General features: G+C 43.3%; 1 protein-coding gene across 1 annotated transcript in view; it reads right to left on the bottom strand.

Annotated features, from left to right (window-relative positions):
* Positions 1 to 519: 519 nt before the first annotated feature.
* Positions 520 to 19,218, bottom strand: part of LOC120028163 (plexin domain-containing protein 2-like) — a 173,867-nt gene continuing 155,168 nt past the window's right edge. Inside the window, exons 12-14 of the mRNA XM_038973367.1 lie at positions 15,117 to 15,155; positions 4,336 to 4,499; positions 520 to 2,848 (exon numbers count right to left, since the gene is read on the bottom strand). Coding sequence (XP_038829295.1) covers positions 2,729 to 2,848; positions 4,336 to 4,499; positions 15,117 to 15,155 — 323 coding nt within the window. The 3' untranslated portion in view covers positions 520 to 2,728. The remainder of the gene's footprint in view (positions 2,849 to 4,335; positions 4,500 to 15,116; positions 15,156 to 19,218) is intronic.

Genomic DNA, 19,218 nt, shown 5'->3' with positions numbered 1-19,218 from the left:
TTATCCTACAAAAACTCCCTAGCCCTTGTCGATGACAAGCATACCCATAACATGATGCAGCCACCACCATGCTTGAAAATATGAAGAGTGGTACTCAGTGATGTGTTGGATTTGTCCCAAACATAATGCTTTGTAGTCAGGACAGACATGAAGTTTATTTATTTGCCACATTTTTTTGCAGTTTTACTTTAGTGCTTTATTTCCAACAGTGCGTATTTTGGAATATTTGTATTGTGTACAGGCTTCCTTCTTTTCACTCTGTCATTTAGGTTAGTATTGTGGAGAAACTACAATGTTGTTGATCCATCCTCAGGTTTCTCCTATCACTCTAACTGTGTTGAAGTCACCACTGGCCTCATGGTGAAATCCCTGAGCGTTTTCTTTACTCCTGAACTTATTTAGGCTTGCCATAACAAAGGGGTTGAATACTTATTGACTCAAGACATTTCAGCTTTTCATTTTTAATTCATTTGTAATTACATTTCTGAAAACATATTCCCACTTTGACATTATGGGGTATTGTGTGTAGGCCAGTGACACAAAATCTCAATTTAATCCATTTAAAATTTAGGCTGTAACACAACAAAATGTGGAAAAAGTCAAGGCGTGTGAATGCTTTGTGAAGGCACTATGCTATGCTAGGGTTAAATGACATGGACTAGCCATCCATTAATATAGAACAAGAGCTGGAACAGTATGGGGTTAGATATCTGCCAAAAATCTCCACAAAGTTATTTACGATTCTAATGTTACATTCGTTTAACGTTTTGGCAGATTTCTAACTCCATAGAACAGTAACGCATATTCTCCAGTCCTGTACAAGATCAGATTCAGCAGCAGGTCAAACCAGGGGCATCATTTCAGCTTTTTAAAATGTTATTTAACTAGGCAAGTCCGTTAAGAACAAATTCTTATTTACAATGACGGCCTACCCCAGGCAAACCCTCCCCTAACCCGGACGGCGCTGGGCCAATTGTTCGCCACCCTATGGGACTCCCTATCATGGATGGTTGTGATATAGCCCGGGATCGAACTTATTTAATGCATTTCTACACAATTTAAAAAGTAAGAAATGCTATTTGGAGAACAGCAAAAACGAAATTGACTCCAGCCATCATCACCTCAGCTGCTGTAGCTTCATTCACCTCAAACACGTCATACAGCAATTAGCTGCGACGCCCTAGCTCAGAACTGGGATTAAAAACTCTAGTTTAATTTCATTCCAAGTCAAACGGCAGTTACCTAGCATCCTAGCCATCTACAGCAATCTTCTACCTCTACACTGTTTTAAAATAAATGTTGTGCTGTTCACCATCCCGCTCCGAGGGATGTTTGCTCCTAAAGCCACCCCGCTAATACTGCTAAACTGCATTTGTCTTTTAAATCGGGATTGGAATGATTTTAGTAGCCTATTTTAAATGGTTAGTATTGAGCTAGGGTATGGGGACTGCCATACCCAATTGACGCCCCTGGGTCAAACTACTTGAAAACCACATTGTATACATAAAATCAAAACCTAGGTATACTCAAGCCAGGTATGTCCCAAACTTATAATAAATGATGTAAAATACCTCCGGTCAACCACTCAGTATCAATTACACAGAACCAGCTCAAACTGACCCACCTACAAGCAGGCTGATATCCCATCACACAAAAACCACACAAACATGCGCGCACAAACATACACGCACACAGAGACACACACACACGCGCTCACTCACATTTAGACCATGCATACACACAGCCACACACACTCACAAAGCGCCTGTCTGGCAATTTTGCAATTGTACCAAATGAAATAAAGATGTAAGTGCATGAAAAACTTTGTGCAAAGAATGTTGAGCAATCTCCAGTCAGGGAAAGAATGGCACGGCAGTACTGAAATCAATGTAAAAAAACAAACATAAAAAAAAAAAAAAATTCGAACAAACTTTATGTAAAAAGGAGATACCAACAAAAGTCTGCTACTCCTTGGTGGGATGAGTGGCAGTAGCAGGAGCATATCACACTATTGAACCATGCTATGGAGTAAAAGCTACGGTAAAGAAGCCTTATTATGGTAGTGGAAAGCAAGACAAAATCCCCTCACTGATTAGGAATAATAAAACCCCAGTTAAAAAAAAGCAACAGAAAAAACATGAACAGTAAATTAGCAAAAACCCCAAAGGATATATAAAGGCCTATACAGCCTCACCAACATTTAAAGCCAAGATCTCTGTTCACATACTCTGTATTCTTTCTGAAAAATATACTGTATAATTCTTCCTACTACTCCCCCCTCACATCACACACCACCAGTGTAGGGCAGTCACACTGTACAACCCACTCAATGACACCGTAACTTTCCCTCTGTCCCCGAGAAGTCAGTCACGTTCACCACCGTGAGTGTGAAGTGTTCGAAGACTTTGGGCTTGGACGAAGAACTGACTTGAGATCAGTTTAAGGTTTCCCCACAGCACAGTCCCTCTGGCAGTGACCCTCCCTCAGCAGCTCTCAGATCAGCTCTCTGTTGAACAAGCCAGGTTTGAAGGTTCACCGTAGTAGTCCACCAAACACAAGGCCTACTCTCAGACCACCAGATAAAAAGCATGGGATTTCAAAGTGACACCGCCACGGATTTCTCATCTCCTTTCACAATATTGACAGTGAGCGTTTGAATCGACAAAACAAGAGACCAGCGTCAATCAGTCGCATTCGGGGGGGGGGGGGGGGGAGCGGTGCATGCCCCTTAGCACTGCTCAGACTCAATGAAGCCCTCCTTCTCCTGGCCCACGGGCTCCACCTCCGCGTAGGCCGGGTGACCGGACCCTCGCCGGAACTTCATGGCCGGCCACCTGCTGGGACGTCTCTGGAGAAGGGGAGAGGGATTAGAGGTCATTGAGGTGAGAGACTAGGGTCAAAGGCCAAAGGTCTGCAATGCTACTGACCTGTGCCCAGGTTTAGGTCACTGTGCAACACCCTATTTCAGCTGAGCTCTCTCTGTAGCTGTCACGTTCTTCTTGTTTCCCCTAAACGCTGATCCTGGGTTAGTTTAGCATTTCCCCCACTAATGGTTAAGGTTAGGATTAGGGGAGGGGGAAGCTGATCATAGATCTGTACCTAGGGAGAACTTCCCCCCGGAGCTACATATGGATGTATAGCGGTAGATATAAGTGAGCACATTGTATTACAGACAGCGAAATATAATATATGGCGTTTCCAGAGTTAATAACCTCTTAGGTATGCGTGATTGAAACAGATGTATTGGGAGTAAAAGTTATGACATTAATTGACACGCTCTCGCCGTTTGATATGTGCCATGTACTAAACCACTCAGTGAGTGATGAGAGCTCTGAGGGAGAAGCATTTGAATTCTCTCAGAGAAAATTGTTCCTTGATGAGGGATTGGCTCGTTGTGCGATAATGACCTTGAAGATTACGCATTTGTCATTTATTTTTCTCGAGGTTTAAACATCAATCAGTCTCATTACGACGTCCAAACGGTACAAATGAAACCAAAACCAATTCATTGCCAAAGCTTTCGTAGGCATTTATCATCAAAGAACCATGTGGAGCCATGTTTCACTGCCTGCGCCCTGTGAAAGTAATCATGCATATTTATGAGTTGGAGAAACAGGGATAAAGTGTAATGAACGCTGACCAGATTATGACTCTACTTTTTTTTTGTGGAGGGCCTGATAGAGCTTTGGTCCCAAATGGCACCCTATTCCCTATATAGTGCCCTATTTTTGACCAGAGCCCTGTCGACAAAGTAGTGCACTAAATAGGGAATAGGGTGTAATTAGGGATGCACACAGAGAAACACAGTGGGAGTAGTTTGTTATTCCACCCTGACGTACGGGCGTCTAGTGGTTGGCAGACATATTGCCTGACCTTGGAAGGAAGCATCTGCTGGGGTAGGTTAGGAAAGCACACATCATAATCAAACCTGACAGGCAGAGAGAGAGGCAGAGAGAGAGACAGAGAGAGAGAGAGACTCCCTCACAAGCAGTTGTAATACTGTACTACCCTTAGGCTAGCATGGGTCTCAGCCTGCTGTTCTAAGGCACTTCAGGGGACATAACTGACCAACCGGTAAAGACAGTCCAGAACGATGGGACTTCTAAATCCAGTGGTTACTTATGGACTGTTGACAAGTCAAAGCAATACATGTCTTTGTATATAAGCTTGATTGACATTTTTGGGGGAGAGTCATTTTGTATGCTTTCTTTACAGACATATGAGACACCATTAGAGACAGGTGAAGAGGAGATCCAGGGAGAAGGGAGCACACAGGGATTGAACAGCACACCGTTTGAATGTTGAGCTAGCCACATAGTGGTATTATAGACTCACCTCGATGAAGAAGAGGCTTGCGGCTGATGTAGGGTGGTGGTAGATGTAGACAGTGACCAGGGCTGCGGCTGCCATGATGAGCAAGACCACGAGAATGCCCAGGATCAGGCTAGTGTGCGGTGGGTGTGTGTCCTTCCTCTCTGCAGCACTCTCCTTTGGCATCGCTAAAGTAACACAGGAAAACCCACTTTAGAATCTCTCTCTTGAACACAGCCCTTCACTGCATTTCTACTATTGAACAGTAGGGGACACTCGTCATTCGTGGGTGCTGCTGGTCTCTGCTTCTCCTGTTGTCACTAGGGCTTCTGTCTTAATAAACACGCCTGACGCTTGTGATCAACAATGAAGTTGACCAAATGTCATGATGCACGGCCTTGTTCAGCCTCAGTCTAATCATACTTACTCTGGTGGCAATTACCGTTCAACCATTGAACCATGCAAGAAACGAAAAGTGCCAGGTTCAAGTTCAACCCCCCCCCCCCCCCAGAAAAGTTAATTGTGTTTTCCTATTGTTCCAAAAACAAAACTAACCTAGAATATTATCCTTTAATCCTTACCGTCAACTAACATGAGATTTTCTTTCTTTCTGAAAACGATGGAACATTCCGGATCCGGCTCAGCCGTTAGCCGACACTGCGCTTGAATGCCTGTGTGTGTGTGCGCACGTGCGTGTGTGTGTGTGAGTGTCTGGAAGGAGGAGATTAGCAACGTTGTGGCGTAACCTGTTTAGCTATTCATGAGCAATGTGCTACAGCTGAGGCACAAGAGATAATCCCAAACCAAGGTTAGCTCATGGTGTTGTTGGATAGGAGGAGAGATGCATCTATGGATGGAGATATCGAAAGTTATCAGGCACTCTTCAGTAATGACAGTCCAGTTTGATAAGATGGGTGTATGGAGAGGAGACTCCATAATGATTGGCTGTCCTACTGAGAGCCTTAAGGAATGTGCACTGTCATCTTGAAGGCCTGGTTTGACTCTGTCGGATACAAATCTGATTCCTGGCCATGCAACTTGTTTCTGAATGGTCAAATCGAGTTTATTTTATCCTCAAGTGGTTTTTAGACTGTTATTTGGCATATCTTGTTGCTTGCTAGCTACTCTGTTGACAGTTTGACAAGAACATGTGGTAGCTAAGTAGCTTGTTAATTGTTTACAAACAAATTAGTGAATGACTGTGCTTGAAATCTAAACTGCCAACTAGCTGGCTAGGTCACTGCTGTGGCTAGTCAATAATGACTTGTTTTTTTTATCTTATCCTTTGAGGCTTTAAAGGTGTTCTCGCTCTATGTTTTTTGAACATTCAAAGTAACGAGAAAACGTCCATGGCAGGCATTGTTGTCACCGTAACTTGCCACATCACTTCTGAGTGATAGGAAGCACGCGCGCCACCAATCAGCCTAGAACGCTGCGCACACACCTGTCGTTACTATGTCAGCAAATGACTGCTGTCTTATCACACACAAATCTGATTTGGTCACTTGTAACTCGCTGTTTGGACAGTCAGTATTCCAAAACGTATTTGAGAAACAAAACTGATTTTAGCATTAAGGCCTGCAGTGTGAACAGTTAGCACATTTGGTTCCTTGGAAGTTGTGAGAATGCACTGTATTATGGTTTCACATTGGTTGTGCGACCGGTAAAACATATTTTTTATTTTTTAAACGTGCTGATAACAGAAGTGAACGCTTCTTATTTGGATGCAGTGAGGTTCTGAAAAACGTTTTACTCTGGTTCCTTAAGTTTTGCCGGGAGGTTTTATTCATGCTCTGAGAATGGAAATGATAAATTATTTGGAAGTTTTCAAATAACTTCCTTAAAACGTTCACATAATTTTTCAATAATAAATGCTTTTTTTATAACTCTAAGCACAGATGGGACACATGGAAATAGATTTCCTCAGGCATGAATCATGCAAACACGTCTTGTTTATTGAGACACGGCATCAATGACTTATGATCAATCAATTCCAACCTCTGATCTTCGGTTCTCTATCCATGGAATTAGTCCACTGCGACACCAGGATGGAGCTAACATGCCATGTTTTTTATGCATACAAAGCTGTTCATTTTAGTCTATTCAAACAGACCCCATTTTCAAAAGAAGCAAACGTTCATTAAAAACATTTGTGGCCAATTACTCAGTGCGGTCAACACACCTGAACACACTTAACAAGATAGAGGAAAGTGAGAGTTTTGTTGATGCTGAGAACGGACTGTATATGCTTATAAATCACATTCTTAGAACATTATCTGAATGTTTAGTTTTCTTGTGGTTTTTATGGAAAGTTTTCTTCATGTTCTGAGAACAGAATTTTGAGCTTAATGATGTTAATGTGTACAATTACATTTTTTTGGAACATTCCCAGAATATTGCCAAGAACTGATATACAGTGCCTATACAAAGTTTACACAGCCTTGAACATTTTTTTGCATTTTGTTGTGTCAGTGCCTGAGTTTCATCCATTTAAAGGATTTTTCCACTTATCTACACACCATACTCCACTTATAATTCATTTTTATTAAAAATACAAAAATGAAATGTCATAATTGGATAAGTCTCCAACCCCTGAGTTAATACTTGGTGGAAGCACCTTTGGCAGCAATTACAGCAATGAGTCTGTTATGATAGGTCTCTACCAACTTTGCACACCTAGATATGGCAATATTTCACCATTCTTCTTTACAAAACTGTTCAAGCCCTACCCAGGGTGAGAGCAAATGTTCTATGCCTGGTGAAATCGCGCATCATTAGCTCATTTTTATGGATGTGTCCACAATGAATCACTAGAAAACAACTTAAACAAACGCAAATGCAACGCCTTTGCTGTTATTTTGACTGCGCTGTTTGACGTGACTGTGTTCGCCAAAGTTGGCTAGCTAGCAAGCAAGGGATGAGAATGTTGCCAGCCATCATGGCAACGGAACATTTAGAACGAACGACTGGGTCGCGCTCATCGATTTGGAACAAAAACACTTTAACCAATGTGTTGTGTCTCTGGCCATCGAACCGATAGAACAAACGAACGACTGACAAGCCAGCTTAGGTAGCAACCCTAGATTTGTGTTGGGACTATATCTCGTGGAAGGATGAAATCATATGAATAAATTAATACAAATGCAGTTTTTATTTGAATATGCTGGTAACCCATTGTATAAAAGTGGTAATGCCCTCGAAGCCGGTGTTTGGAGGATATATTGACATGGTTTGACTTAGTCTCGGGCCTAAGAACACACATGCTAATATATCCTGCAAACACCGGCTTCGAAGGCATCATCACTTAATTAACTACTACTACAACTACAACTACTACAACTAGAACTACTAAAACTACAACTACTAAAACTACAACTACTACTACTACTACTACAACTACTACAACTAACCTGATAATAAGATAGCATTGGCAAGCAGTTCACTCAGTCACAGCATCACATGGAACAAGTACATTGGAACACTCTGTTCTACATTCTTATGTCTGATTCCAGTGTGTGTGAGAGAGAAAGAGTCGCAGCAGCTGTCCCATCGATCATAGCAGGAGTGAGCTAATGAAGTGATTACAAAACAAATGGCCACAGCTTTGATCTCTCATCTCCCACAGATTTATGGCAACGTTCCTTCCTGGATCTTTTTATTTATTGAGATCATATATTTATATATTTACAGTATTTTTCTTATTTTCTTTTCTGTTCTCTTTCTTGGTTTAATTAGTGACTAGCCACTCATCAGTGCCCCAGCCAGCTTCCTTCTCTCATGGCTCTCTGCTTTATTGATCTCCATAATCGCACAGGAAAACAGGGAGGTCCAGAGTGCTAATCAAACCTGTTTGCTAAAGCGTGGCCAATCACTGATGATTAACATACACTGTAAAAAAAATAAAAAATAAAATAGCCCACAAATCTAGTTGTTTCGACCAATTATTATTAAGTAACTGGTTACACTGTTTTTTTTTGTTTACTCAGCTTTTCGGTCAAAGTGTTACCTGAATTGAACATTTTTAGTTGGCCCAAACTTAGCTCCAACATGAGAAAACGTGTGTGTAACCAGTTCCACAGCCTTTTTTTTATTTTAGGTAAGTTGCCAAAATAATCATTTCTAGTCGACACATCATTTTTGCCTACGTTTTCTCGTGTTAGAGCAATGTTTGGTCCAACAAAAAAGTTCAGGTAACACTTTGACCGAAAAGTTGAGTAAACAAAAAAAGATCTGTAACTTGTAATCACATTCAACCATGCAAGGACCATAAAGTGCCAGGTTTAGGGCTGAGAGCTAAAAGGAAAACAAAGTACTACAGGTATCAAGATAACGTCATTGCAAAGAGTATCTCTTAGTCATACAGACCAAAAAATCTTATTTGCATTCTGAATGATGTGATAGTACATCATCCACAGTGTTGCTGTATTTGTGTTTTTTTTCATGTAGTCAAAGCAGCTGGTAGTGCCAGCAAATAACACAATTTCCATTAAGGGATATGGAGTGGGATTAAGTCTTGGAAAAAGTTACATTTTGAAATAGAGCTAATCTCTTATTTGGCAATCTTCAGAATATGCTCTTTCTGATACTACACTAAACACAAATATAAAAGTTGATGTATAAGGAAATCAGTCGATTGAAATAAATGTATTAGGCCCTAATCTATGGATTTCACATGACTGGGAATAAAGATATGGATATGTTTGTCACAGATACCTTCAAAAAAAGGTAGGGGCGTGGATCAGAAAACCAGTCTGTATCTGGTGTGACATCAAACCGCTCGCCCACATTGCGCCTTTCACGGGATTCATCTATGAAGAGCACACTTCTCCAGTGTGCCAGTGGCCATCGAAGGTGAGCATTTGCCCACTGAAGTCAGATACGACACCGAACTGCAGTCAGGTCAAGATCCTGGTGAGGAGCTTCCCTGAGACAGTTTCTGACAGTTTGTGTAGAAGTTCTTCAGTTGTGCAAACCCACAGTTTCGTCAGGGTGGCTGGTCTCAGACGATCCCGCAGGTGAAGAAGTCGGATATGGATGTCCTAGGCTCCCGTGGACACATGTGGTCTGCGGTTGTGAGGCCGGTTCTCGAAAACGACGGAGGCGGCTTATGGTAGAGAAATTAACATAAAATTATCTGGCAACAGATCTGCAGTCAGCATTCCAATTGCACGCTCCCTCAAAACTTGAGACATTTGTGGCATTGTGTTGTGTGACAAAACGGAACATTTTGGAGTGGCCTTTTATTGTCCCCAGCACAAGGTGGACCTATGGATTGATCATACTGTTTAATCAGCTTCTTGATATGTCACACCTGTCACGCCTGCTCCCGCTTCCATGCTGCATCACATCCGGCCGTGATTTGGAGTCCCATAGAGCGGTGCACAATTGGCCCAGCGTCGTCCCGGTTTGGCCAGGGTAGGCCGTCATTGTAAATAAGAATTAGTTCTTAACCGACTTGCCTAGTTAAATAGAAGGTTAAATAAATAAATAAAAATCCACTCTCTGGCGCTCGAGGGTGCCAGGCTCACTTCATTACGCACACCTGTCACCATCATTATGTGCATCGGCGCTCATTGGCATCACCTGGACTTCACGTTTTGATTTCCTTCCCTATATCTGTTTCTTCTGTTTCTTCTGTTTCATCCCCGTGTTAGCAGTAATGTCGTTTTGTTTCCCCTGTCCAGACGCTGTCCGTATTCTGTTCATGTCCGTGTTTCATTAAATGTTCACTCCCTGTACTTGCTTCTCGTCTCCAGCGTCTGTCCTCTCAGAATGCTGATACCCATATTCGAAGCTTCAGGGAAGTTTTTGTTTTTTGTTTTGTTGGTGACGTCGGGTCCAGGTGCCGCTGCCGTAGGAACCAGGGGGTGCCTCAGCTGGCTCGTCGGGCTTCCACGCCTTTGCTGGCTTCGAGAGGTTTCCTTGCCTCGGTTGGCTCGGCAGGCACCCATCCCACGTCATGCCTCAGGTGCCGCTGCCGTAGGAACCAGGGGGTGCCTCACTCAGCTAGCTCCTCAGGCTCCCACGCCTCAGCCGGCTCGTCGGGCTTCCGCGCCTTGGCCAGCCCATTAGGCTCTCCCAGGTGCTAGAGGGGGGTACTGTCACGCCTGCTCCCACTTCTCTTCTCTGGCACTCGAAGGCGCCAAGCTGCCCTTCATTACGCACACCTGTCACCATCATTATGCGCATCTGCGCTCATTGGACTCACTTGGACTCCTTCACGTTTTGATTGCCTTCCCTATATCGGTCTGTTTCCTCTGTTTCATCCCGGTGTTAGCAGTAATGCCGTTTTGTTTTCCCCTGTCCAGACGCTGTCCGTATTCTGTTCATGTCCGTGTTTCATTAAATGTTCACTCCCTGTACTTGCTTCTCGTCACCACCGTCTGTCCTCACAACACCTGTCAGGTGGATGGATTATCTTGGCAAAGGAGAAATGCTCACTAACAGGGATGTAAACAAATGAATGTACAACATTTGAGAGGAATAAGCTTGTTGTGTATATGGAACATTTCTGGGATCTTTTATTTCAGCTCATGAAACATGGGACCAACACTTTAGAAGGTGCTGCGTTTATGTGCGTTTATATTTTTTTTTGTTCAGTGTATATATATATTTTTTGTTCAGTATAAATGGAAATCAAAACGTCTTACCTGTATGTGACCTGTATTTTTACATGTCCTCTTAAAACTGCTTGTAACACAAATTCTGCTTGTGATATCAACATTCTAACAACTAACATGTTAAATAGACTTCCTTAGGAAAAGTCAATGACTAAAAATGGAAGAGATATTTCAATGTTAAATTCATGATGGGTCAAAATTACTCACTCCGCCTTTCTACACTCTTAGAAAAAAAGGTGCTATCTAAAACCTGAAAGGGTTATTCAGCTACGTATCTCCATAGGAGAACCCTTTGAAGAACCATTTTTGGTTCCAGGTAGAACCCTTTTGAGATCCATGTAGAACCCTTTACACAGAGGGTTCTAGTTGGATCTCAAAAGGGTTCTACCTGGAACCAAAAAGGGTTCTCCTATGGGGACAGCCGTAGAACACTTTTGGAACCCTTTTTTCTAAGAGTGTAGAGTTAAATGGGTCTTGTACAGGGATTTTATGGTGTTGTTAACACTGCTGCCCCGACCATCCAAACCCACTATTTATTTAGGACTATGCTAGCCTTATAGAACACCAAAACATAAGCAGGTAGCCTACTGTACATTAACAGAAACTGTACTCAATGTATATGTGTAATGTATATGTTCCTAGGATTGGGACTTTTATCGTGTGTGGATGGATAAGTGTGTGTGTGTGTGCGTGTGAGTGTGCGCGTGCATGCATGAGAGAGCGCTTGAGACACAGTGTTTGTGTGAGCCCTTTGTCTCAGAGCATAACGATTTCACCCCCACCACAGCACTACTCAAAATCTCTCCTTACAAAATTTCTTAGCCACTGTGTTAGAATGAATCGGGCAAATCCTTCATCAGTCCCTCATTGACTCATTTCGCATTCATCCCCTTCTCATTAGCAGGAGGTGTATGACCCATTTGGCTCAAGCAAAAATCCCCTTTCAACTACGTCATAAAACCTAAACTGTCTAGAAATATTAACTGACGCCCAAAATACACCACCAGCAGTGAAACTAGAGCTGGAAAGCCCCTTTCTTTTCTCACTTTTTTCCCTGGAAGGCAATTTGTCTGTGTTTGGGAGAAAAGTACAGAGTCCAACTGCCAAGCCTCACACAGTTGGAGGCAGCTGCTCCGCAGTAGCGGCTAGGCTGTTGGTCTGAAGTGTTTGCAGGGGTCTCCTGCCCAGTGCTCAGAGTGAGAAGGGAAGAGAAATCAACAGCCCAGCGTGGCTAACCAACAACCCCATAACAACCTCACAGACCAGTCTACTGCTGTGGAAAACACTGCTACCCTGTGTCCCAAATGGCACCCTATATAGTGCACTACGCTTGACCAGGGCCCATAGGGGCATTTCACAGGGCTCTGGTCAAAAGTAGTGCACTCTATAGGGAGTAGGGTGCCCTTTGGGACACAGACCCAAGTTTCATCTGACTGACAGTTTAATCTGGTCTCATCTGTTGGAGGGGTGGAAGGAGATTTCCTTGGGTGTGGGTAAGCAAGAGGCACATCTAAGCCATTTGGGGACAGAGACAGGGGTGTGAATGAATCCACATGTTATTCACATCGGGTCACACAGCTTTCAGCTGGCAAAAACAATAGCCTGAAAAACATAGTCAGTGTCTCGATCATGAAAGTGGATGACTATGCCTTTAACACTGTATGCATGGCTTTGAAAGGTATGGGCCGTGTTCCAAGTGGCACCTTATTTATTCTATATAGGGCTCTGGTCAAAAGTAGTGCACTATATATGGGTGCTATTTGCAAAGCAGCCATTGAAATCAAGGTTACATCGGTTTCTGCAGTATAATGAAGCAAAGTCACATCAGGACACAGCTACATGAATGGGACTGGGACTGTGGGGGTCATGGCTGGAGTTCGAACCATCTCCCTATGGTCAACCAATCAGCATTCTCCTCATAAACGTTCTCAGCACATAAAACCTGCTGTACTTACTTAGCCTTCAGACAGCAAAACACAGAGGTTGGGCAGAGAAGATGAACTGAATGACCGTGTGGACACAGACCACGCTACGCTTTTACCGCCACATTACTGACAGCACGGTGTCACAGGGCCACAGCCATCCTCTCACCTGGCTAACGTGCCTAGCGAAGCTAATCAACACAGTCTCCCAAATGGCAATGTATTCACTATATAGCCCTACTTTTGGCCAGGGCCAATAGTGCATGATACAGTGGACCAAGGGAGTGATACTTCTTCTCATCTTGCTTGGAGGATAAGGAGTGTCCTGTCTTCCTTCGAGTGGCCTCTGCAGTGAGACCGTAGGGTGTGTCCTGATTTTCCCTCATCTTATCACTTAGCCGGGGCTAATCGCCTTAGCGTTTTCTGCCGTGCTCCCGTGTTTCCCAAGGTGGAAGGACACGCACACTGCTGGATCTGGTAGAGATCACGCTAAAATATGAACGTGTGTCCAAGCGCAAAGCTAGGCGGCGCTGCAGAGAGACGACGGGTGCAGAGTGGAGTGGATGAGATGCACGAGATGTCAAATTCTAAATCCACAGCTAACGTTACTCGAAGTACTGTGTATATATGTTGTGTAGTGTTTTCAAATGCTATTGAACAGATGGTGAGAGTGGATGACAGTGGGAAAAGCTAGAGGCTGTAGACCTGTTGCCAACTTATGCTGTTCAACCTAGACGTGTGCTGGAGTCTGCGGCATTAGCGCTACACCAGCCAAGCCATAGCCACCATTACTTTAGACAGCCTCTCCATATAGTCACATGGCTGGTTTGTGGTTGTAATCGGTCACATGCAGTGTGCACCTAAAGACATGGTGTGGTTTGGGCTGCAGCAGCCTTCGGCTCTGTGGTTTCAGTATGATCATACTGGCTCATTCCCTCCATCCCTTTTGGCTTTCACCGTAGGCCCAAATCCTTTCCCAGCACGCTTCCCACACAGTGATTAGGTCCCGAACGGCACCATATTCCCTGCATAGTGCACTACATTTGACCAGAGCCTATTAGCCCTGGTCAAAAGTAGTGCACGCTACAAAGCAAAGGGTGCCATTTGGGACGCATCCTGTGAAACAGGTCTGGTTTCTCCCAAATGAAAATGGGCACGCAGAGATTTCGTCTTGTCCGACATCTGGGAAGAGGCTGTGCCACGAGCCAGCGAGTGAGATAGGCAATGTTTGGGTAAGGACGATAAGAGACACAGATTTCCAATTCCTCTCTGGGAGGAAATTAAATATTTGTGTGGTTTACTCACGAAGTGATGGAGTTGAGACTAATTTTGGAATTCAAATGTCAGTCTAACACTCTCTCTCTCTCTCTCTCTCACACACACACACAGTGTGGGTGTAGCTAATCAGCAGAAAATGTTATTTAAACATTTAATTTTGTTAAATAGATAACCTGCTGTGTAGAGGTGTGTGCGTAGCAGAGTCGACCATATACCAGTAGTACCTACATCCTGTTGAAATGGAAATGTGTGTGAGATTGTTGACCACACCCGCCTCTTCTGAAATACCCCTCATACTGGAATCCCCCTTAAATTCCTGATGACATTGAGTTCATTTGTCAAGGGTCCGCACTCCAAATTGTGTTTTTTCATAGTTCTATTTATTTAATTCGGAGGCAACGAGGGCAAATTAAGGATGTTTTAATTTGGGTTAATCGCACCAGTTCTGAGAGCAGTGGTTCCAAGAACTTGCTGACATTCACATTGAGCTTCAGTCTGCGTGTATGTTGATGGCGTTCCTTCAACTATGAATCTCTCGTGTTCCTAAGGCAACTATGACCCCCTCTCCCTCTCTAACACCCACAAAGGCTGCATCCCAAATGGCACCCTATTCCCTATGTAGTGGACCACTATGGGCCCTGGTCAAAAGTAGTGCACTATAAAGGGAATAGGCTGCCATTTTGGGGGACACACACACAGACACCATGATTGATCAGTCCAATCCCAAAACTTGGTATAGTTAGCCATTTCAAATCAGCCTCTGGATGAGGTGCTTCACCACTGCTTCAATGAGCTGCTCCTTCCCTTGGCCTGTCCTCCCCAGAAAGCAGAGCAATCTGTCAGCAGTAAATACACAGACAGCAGCCTTGGATGTAAACAGAGCCCCGGATATAAACGCAACATGCATCTACACAGTAAAACACAACAACTGAATAGTCAAAGGAACAGGGAAGGGGATATATAGGATGGGAAAACAGAGGCTTACCTCCATTGTCTTTAAGATGCAGAGCAATCTTGGTGTCATCTAGAGAGAGAGAGAGAGAGAGAGAGAGAGAGAGAGAGAGAGAGAGAGAGAGAGAGAGAGAGAGAGAGAGAGAGAGAGAGAGAGAGAGAGAGAGAGAGAGAGAGAGAGAGAGAGAGAGAGAGAGAGAGAGAGAGAGAGAGAGAGAGAGAGAGAGAGAGAGAGAGAGAGAGAGAGAGAGAGAGAGAGAGAGAGAGAGAGAGAGAGAGAGAGAGAGAGAGAGAGAGAGAGAGAGAGAGAGAGAGAGAGAGAGAGGACCTCATTATGACCTCTGTTTTGTCTGTGGTTTGTGAATATCCCCACAGCCAGAGTATTACATACAGAATCCCTATGTCTATTATATGAATTATAGGATCTCTATGCCCACAGCTCAGAGCTGCCTGACAACAACAACCACTATTAACCTCAATACTGGTAAAGAATGTGAATCAGATATTCCGAAATAATCATTAGCGATTATTACACAGGTTTATAGACAAATGTAACTTTTACTTTCCAGTTTATATTTCATTACTAGATCATCTTCATTTGAAAAGTGAATTTACTCAATGTCTGAATTTTTCTTGCATAATGCAAGAGTAAGAAGCAGCCTGGGGTTAAGCAACTATGAAACATTTAAATTCACTGTGAGAGGTGTGATATGAATTTATATAGGATCCACATTATGTCAATTTGCCACATACTCTACATGAGCCGGTGAAATGCTATGGGTGCCATTGCACCATCTCAATGATCAAAGATAATCAAAGATAATTTAATGCATGCAACCATTTCCTAGAATAATTTCCTAGTCTAAGAAATGCCACGGTCTATGAGATAAGGTGTATGACAGCGAGGCAGGAAATCAAACTCGATTACCAATCCTGTGCCAGTGTCATGAATATGAACATTTATCATAGGATGACATTAAACTGTGACAGTGAAGATTCCTCAAAGCCGCATCACACAGTATCTGAACACATACAGTATTAAAGAATGAACAGTGTTAGGAAGTGGGAGGGAACAGAGAGCTGCCCACACCCCACCATTGCCTCCCAGTATCCAGTCTGACTAGACCTTGGACCTCTACAGCTGAGGAGACTGGGGCGGATCAGAAAACTGATCCTCCGTGCTTGTCAAGAAGTGAGGCTCTTTCTGTGTGTCAGCTTCACGGCACATACCACAGACAGACAGACCTCCTGTTTTTTTTATGCTAACACACACACACACACACACACACACAGTCTCACACACATAGCCACGCACGCACGCACACACACACACACCACATCTGTTCGCAGCTCACACCCCTGCTCCTCAGCGTGTTTGACCTCCAGAATCGTTGGGGTTTGTTTTCGTCTCTCAGCTGGACCTCTCTCACACTCCTCTCCACCTCTCTCTCGCATTCAAGGCATCTGTGCTCACATCACCACCTCCTCCACCTCACTGAGGGAAAGTCTTTAAAAAGGGGCAAACTGGGATTGGTACATCCATTTTGGGATTTTTTTAAAATTAATGATATATAGCGATTGATTTTTGAAGAATATAATATATAGATGCCTCATGAGCTTTGTTGTTTTTCAAATCCCAGATTGCCTCTAACATTGGCTGAGAGAAGTTATACCTACCAAGGAGAGCATAAGAGGGAAAAGGTCAAGGACTGAAACACTAAATATAAAACAGAGATTAGGAGAATGAAATGAAACCCTGCCCTCACGTCCATGAAATGAAACCCTGCCCTCACGTCCATGAAATGAAACCCTGCCCTCACGTCCATGAAATGAAACCCTGCCCTCACGTCCATGAAATGAAACCCTGCCCTCACATCCATGAAATGAAACCCTGCCCTCACATCCATGAAATGAAGCCCTGCCCTCTCGTCCATGAAATGAAAACCTGCCCTCACATCCATGAAATGAAACCCTGCCCTCACATCCATGAAATGAAAACCTGCCCTCACATCCATGAAATGAAACCCTGCCCTCACATCCATGAAATGAAACCCTGCCCTCACGTCCATGAAATGAAAACCTGCCCTCACATCCATGAAATGAAAACCTGCCCTCACAGACATGAAATGAAAACCTGCCCTCGCAGCGGAAAGCCATACGGAATCCTAGGACAAAATCCTAAAATGATTACTTTAGAACAGTGAAAAGTATAGCTGGATGTCAGAGTTTGTGTAGTGTGGGGTACTGAGAGCCAAAACCTAAGGCATCTGCTTTAGAGATCATCGCCGACTGGAGCCGGATCTAGAACCATCTAACCCAGAACCCACAGGTTACTGCAGGCTACAGGTTTAGCCTTCATCTTTTCATCAATTCCACAAGTCTGGGAAACCAAAGAGCACCTTACCATATGAACTATTATGAATGTCAGAGAGCACACTGAATTCTTCTGCTTTACCACTCTGCATTAAACTACTACACTCTTATAAAAAGGGTTCCAAAAGGGTTATTTGGCTGTCCCCATAGGAGAACCCTTTTTGGTTCAAGCCTTTTGAGTTCCATGTAGAATCCTCTGTAGAAAGGGTTCTACATGGACCCAAAACGGTTCTACCTGCAACCAAAAACGGTTCTTCAAAGGGTTCTCCTATGGGGACAGTCGACGAATCCTTTAAGGTTCTAGATAGCACCTTTTTTTGTAAGAGTGTATATATCTATGTATAGGGTGCCATATGTATGTCATTTGGGACACAGTCTACATCCCTCAATCTAACCTTCCTCATTGTGGTTGCATAGTCCTACAATGGTGTCACGCCCTGACCTTAAAGTTCCTTTTTATGTCTCTATTTTGGTTTGGTCAGGGCGTGAGTTGGGGTGGGCATTCTATGTTTTGTGTTTCTATCATTTTCTATTTCTATGTTTTGGCCGGGTATGGTTCTCAATCAGGGACAGCTGTCTATCGTTGTCTCTGATTGGGAACCATACTTAGGTAGCCTTTTTTCCCACCTGTCTTTGTGGGAAGTTTACTTTTGTTATGGCACATAGCCTTAAGCTTCACGGTTTGGTTTTGTATTGTTTATTGTTTTGTCGGCGTCATTTCGAATAAAGAAGAAAATGTACGCTCACCACGCTGCACCTTGGTCCTCTTCTGTTAACTTCTTATGGCTGCAGGGGCAGTATTGAGTAGCTTGGATGAAAGGTGCCCAGAGTAAACGGCCTGCTCCTCAGTCCCAGTTACTAATATATGCATATTATTATTAAAACACTCTGAAGTTTCTAAAACTGTTTGAATGATGTCTGTGAGTATAACAGAACTCATATGGCAGGCAAAAACCTGAGGAGAACTCCAAACAGGAAGTGAGAAATCTGAGGTTGGTAGGTTTTCAACAGTTCCCATTGAAATCCCCTTGAGATATGAATGAAGTTGCACTTCCTAGGGCTTCCACTAGATGTCAACCGTCTATAGAAATTTGAATGAGGCTTCTACTGTGTTGTGGGACTGAATAAGAACAGAATGAACAGGTGTCTGGCAGTCAGCCATTTTCTGGTCACTCGCATTCCACATGATCTCCACTTGCGTTCCGTTCCTCCTCAAGACACAAAGGAATTCTCCGGTTGGAATTTTATTGAAGATGTTTGATAAAAACATCCTAATGATTGATTCTGTACTTAGTTTGAAATGTTTCTTCGACCTGTACTATAACTTTTTGAAGTTTTTGTCCGAAGTAACGCTCGACCAGAACGAGCGTTTGGATATGTATACCAAACGCCTAACAAAAGGAGGTATTTGGACATAAATAACAGACATTATCGAACAAAACAAACATTTATTGTGGACCTTGGATTCCTGGGAGTGCATTCTGATGAAGATCATCAAAGGGAACATTTATCATGTAATTTCTGGTTTCTGTTGACTCCAACATGGCGGCTAATTTGACTATTGTTCTGAGCGCCGTCTCAGATTATTGCATGGTTTGCTTTTTCCGTAAAGTTTTTTTGAAATCTGACACAGCGGTTGCATTAAGGAGAGGTATATCTATAATTCCATGTGTATAACTTGTATTATCATCTACATTTCTGATGAGTATTTCTGTTGAATCGATGTGGCTATGCAAAATCACTGGATGTTTTTGGAACTGATG

Source organism: Salvelinus namaycush, chromosome 33 (genome assembly GCF_016432855.1).
Source record: "Salvelinus namaycush isolate Seneca chromosome 33, SaNama_1.0, whole genome shotgun sequence".
Classification (NCBI taxonomy): Eukaryota; Metazoa; Chordata; class Actinopteri; order Salmoniformes; family Salmonidae; genus Salvelinus; species Salvelinus namaycush.
This window is presented reverse-complemented; position numbering and strand designations above follow the sequence as displayed.